The sequence below is a fragment of the Boleophthalmus pectinirostris genome, unplaced genomic scaffold (assembly GCF_026225935.1).
Source record: "Boleophthalmus pectinirostris isolate CB_2022bp ecotype Guang Dong unplaced genomic scaffold, ASM2622593v1 HiC_scaffold_18, whole genome shotgun sequence".
NCBI lineage: Eukaryota > Metazoa > Chordata > Actinopteri > Gobiiformes > Gobiidae > Boleophthalmus > Boleophthalmus pectinirostris.
Window position 1 is genome coordinate 27,850,172 of NW_026571133.1, and position 4,950 is coordinate 27,855,121.

Here is a 4,950-nt window from a genome sequence, read left to right on the forward strand (position 1 = left end):
TACTGCTAATATCATAATATCATATTGTTTGTGTGTTTTCCTTGTTTACGACAGCATGTTAAAGTGCCCATATTGCGCTATTTTCTGATCTATGTTATAATGTCGTTTCGTCATCACAAACATACCTGGGAGTTTTGTATTTTGTTTCATTCCCATATTTTAAACACACAGACCCTGTATATGAGTTCTTCTCTCAAACAGAAAACACTCTGTTCCAACTTTTGCTGTCATGTGGTAATACAGGAAATGCTCCACTGTGTCTTTAAACTCCATACATATCCACTAGAATTATTTGGATGATTTCAACCCTGGAATTACCAATCTCTACTGAGCTAAAAGTAAAAGATTACTCTAACTTGAAAACTACCGCGTCATGACATCACAAGGTGGAACAGAGCAGAGAGTGATGTAGACAGACTAATACTACAGGATTACGCAAACATGTGAATGAAAAACAAAGCAAAACGCCTGGTATGTTTTTGTGGAAGTAACAGCATGGCTAAACGCTCACAAGAGTCAATTTTGTGTAACATCGGGCCTTAAAATGGCCTGTAATTTATAAATGTGTTAGTCTTTTTGTGGGTGACCTTATTAGTGAGTTGTTAGGTCATTTAAGTATGTTAACGCTATCCTGTAGGAGGTCCACAGAACAGTGATAATCAGACTTTCACCTGTTTGTGACTTAAGCTATTTCAGTGCTTGGCCTCTCAGGGGTTGTTACCGCCACTGATCCCTTTGTCCATTAGAGACACACTGCATTTTTGCCTTAATGCAACTGGACCCCCACTAATGACAGCAAATAACCCTGCCAGCTACATGACAGCAGCTGAGAACAATACTTAATGTTGACATCACTTGCTATAAGGATCTATTTCTGGTTTCTTCCTTTTATAGTGAGCTGCTGGAAATGACTATTGGGGCTCCCCGGACAACGTGCATATAAAAGCTTTGTACAAGGCGGGTGGACCTATGTGCTCGGGAATCACTTTCAATCCCTCCTGTCTCTCCTCTTGATTCTTCTCCTGCAACAAGCCCTGACTCACCTCCCCGACCCCATAGAAACATGGCACCAAAGAAGGTTGAACCCAAAAAGCCAGAGCCTAAAAAACCAGAGCCCAAGAAAGAAGCAACTCCACCTGCTACAAAACCCGCACCAGTCCCCGAGCCTGAGCCCGAACCCCCTAAAGAACCGGATTTTGACCCGAAAGCATCACCATTGAGTACACTCCGGACCAGATAGAGGAGTTCAAAGAGGCTTTTACTTTGTTTGACCGCACACCAACGGGGGAGATGAAAATCACCTTTGGACAGTGCGGGGACGTGATGAGAGCTTTGGGACAGAACCCAACCAACGCGGATGTGCTCAAAGTGCTGGGGAAGCCAAGGCCAGAAGATATGAGCACAAAAATGGTGGACTTTGAGACCTTCTTGCCCATGCTCCAGCACATCTCCAGAGCGAAAGATCAGGGGAATTTTGAGGATTTTGTAGAGGGGCTAAGGGTTTTTGACAAGGAGGGCAATGGAACCATCATGGGAGCGGAGTTGAGGCATGTCCTGGCGACGCTGGGAGAGAGGATGACAGAGGACGAGGTGGACAGGCTGATGGCGGGACAGGAGGACGCAAACGGGTGCATTAACTACGCCTCTTTTGTTAAGCATATTCTCTCTGGTTAGATGGGAAACAGAGCCACTGGACTTAACCACTTGGATGGCATCGGATGGGTTTGGAGAAGGGAAAATTGGGACTGAAATTATATAGCTATCACGAAATCAAAAACGCACCAGGCAAAACAAAATAAACAATAAATACTTTGGGAAAATATCGTGTCATTGATCTCTATTTAGTTTTGCCATTTCTATTCATGTAAAGTGTTTTGATGCCATACTGTGAGAGATTCCCAGCAAAGTAGTACACAGTACACCTTTAAAGTTAGTTCAGTCAGCAGTAAAATACTTTAAAAACACGTGTATACATTTTATCAGTAGTACAGGTTTGAACACACATTTACATTTCACAAATTTAATCTTTGCATAAAAACAAACTATAATGCACAACCAGCTGTTTATGATATAGAATGATTTTTGCAGCAATGTCTGAACCTATATTTTGATGAATATATTTCATATGTATTGTTGTGATTACAGAAAACAATAGGATTTGTTCTGTCTAAAATTAGAAGAGATTTGCCTCCATTCTCTCTCCCACAATAGCCAGTGTGAATGTGTGAGCATGTTATTGTGCTCAGGGCCAGCTGCTGTCTGTAGAGCGACCCCCATATCAGGCCTCTTTGCTTTGCAAAATGCAGCCTTGAGCTCACCACTGACAACATGGAGACAGGTGCTGGGAGCGTGCTCCTGTTCACAGCTTTGCAACGCTGCACTGGACTATTACTGAGATTCTCAACTCTCCCTGTAAATTTCTACAGGCAGTATGACTGCAGGAATGATGAATCACGGTGAAAAAAAAAAAAAAGTTATTGATACTAAATTACAGGATTTTCTGACTAAAATTAGACAACTGCACACTGTGTTCATCTAACTAAAATATTTTACAGATCAGAAACTTGAAAGGTGACAGAATGACCATCCTTCTTCACCTCTCAGAGTGAAAAAAACTGTGGACTAAGAAAACCATGCTTGTAATGTGGGTTTGTTAGAGCTAGGGAATGGTTTATATTTATAAATACCTACTTTCACTTTTCGTGTAAGTGTCAGGTATCCCAGTTTTAATATGAATATGCCCATTGGCTGCACCAGCACTTTTCTGACAACAAAGGGCACAATTATAAAATTCATTCATACCCTAAAAAACTTCACCTACAATTGTGAAATAACATGATCATCTGTAATGGACCGCAACTGGTGCAAAACACATTTCACTAGTACTGAAAATATACAATAGATGCTGTGTGCACATTTGTACAGTGAGTTATTCGTGTTCTTGGGAATGCAGAGGAGCAAAAGAATTAAATAAATGAAATATCTCAATAAATCATGACCACTGCCTCGCTTCTAAGTGTTAAACTTTTAGCTTGAAACAGGGTGAGACATTGAAGTTACTATACATAATAGCTTTCACCATAAATAACCAATGATGAATTCATTACTGCCTATAGTATATTCAAAATACATTAATCTTATGAAACTTTCCTTTGCTCTGTTGCTGCTAAGTAGTACTATGTCTACTAACAACTTCAGGGTTCAGTTTCACCAGTATTATTTTGTATTATGACTCTAGGGTATCCAAACAGCTAGTGTTACATGTTGCTAAATGGGCATGCCAACACTTTGCCATGTACATGTAAACAAGTAATTAAAAGTGCTGGCCATGTGGTCTGTGTTGTAGACTGTGTCAGAATGTAGCACCATACCAGTTCCTAAGCACCTGCTAACAGACTGTTCATTCATTAAAAATCATGAACAGTAAACAGTGAGGATATAAACTATGATGGATATGACACATCTATTTAAATGTATTTTCAATCACAGAATTAATGTCCAAAGAGCAAGAGGTGGAGGGGCTGTAAAGCAGAGCAAAGATACTAGATTAGGTATGGTTGGTACTTATGCTTCACAGCAAGAAGGTTCTGGGTTAAATTCCCGTGTCATCCGGGCCTTTCTGTGCAGAGTTTGCATGTCTACTTTTTTACTCTAAGGTTAAGGTTAATATAAACTTCACTATCGCTGTAGGGAAACCTGTCCTCTGCATTTTACCCATCCTTCAGCCTATGGTGTATGCTTTGGCTTGAGGCTTTGGGTGTGCTGAAGTGCCCAGAGGAAACCCACCCAAACACAGGGAGAACTAGAGTGGGCTTTTTTTATTTAAATCTAAACAAAAGAGCCATAGAATGATCAGCTATATATTTAGTACACTGAATTCTTTTGAATGAATGTTCAGTTTAGTATTCAGAAAACCTTCACTGGTTTAATATTAGGCTAACTGAGAACTCTATGGTGTGTGCATGACTCCGATCTTTATCCTGAGCGCAACCAGAATATTTGAGAAGGATAGGATTAAAACTAAATTGAAACTGGTTATCAAAAAGAATACTTCTCAGAGTTCACATTTTAGACAGTTTTTAGAAAGTGTTTTAGTTATGCAGACAATTCCCTTGTCCGAAAAGTTGACATGCCCTGTTCAATATTTACTAAGTCAGCAACGAGATGCTTCCAGTCACTGTAATTTTCACAGCTGCATTTGCCTTTGTTTATTTTAGAATCTGCTATCTTTTAAAATGTCAGCCTTACAAATAGCTCTCTGCATGGGCTGAGCAGAGTGTAGCCCAGGTGGCATCATAAAACACACAAACACATACACCAACTGGCAGCCATTTATCAAGGCCCTGTATATTGTCTCATTTAGGCAAGTCATTTGTGAGGACTTGAAATTTTGCCACAGGAAATAAAGTGTAGTCTGTGCTTTTAGTGCCTATCCTTAATTTTCTGAAGTGCTTATGTCATAGTTGTTGTTGTTTTTTTTTTCTCCCAAGAAAGCAATGTGTTTTTAAAATAACAATTCACCATGAGAGTGTCTGGTGTAAGAATATTTCTCAGCAGTAAACAATTTGGAATATAGCTCAAGATGCAGAGGCAAAGGTCTATCGAACCAAAGCTCCCTCAGTATTTTCAGAATTACAACAAGAATTTCAGCTAAGCGACTTGGTTCCCAGTTATCAAATGACAGATATATGCCAATTATAATGCACAACAGCACTGAGCTTGTTAGCGCTAATGGCATTAGTGTGCTGTGTCCTGTTAGCTAATGACTGCCAAGTAATCACATGGATGTACTACTTAACCGAAATTACAGCCAAGATGTGCAAGCCACCACTGCTACAGGTTGGGGTAATTATATCACAAATTGTCCCCATATTTTTCTCTGAAGACTGTATGCAACAACAACAAAATTACACTGTACCTTCATCAAGCAGGTGCTAATTCCCATTGTAG

General features: G+C 39.9%; 1 protein-coding gene across 1 annotated transcript; it reads left to right on the forward strand.

Moving 5' to 3' along the window:
* The first annotated feature begins 980 nt into the window (after positions 1-980).
* Positions 981-1,820, forward strand: LOC110160456 (myosin light chain 4-like). Its single transcript, XM_020925099.2, is given in 2 exon segments — positions 981-1,199; positions 1,202-1,820. Coding segments are annotated over 2 exon segments (609 nt in total). The 5' UTR covers positions 981-1,063; the 3' UTR covers positions 1,675-1,820.
* The last annotated feature ends 3,130 nt before the right edge of the window (positions 1,821-4,950 follow it).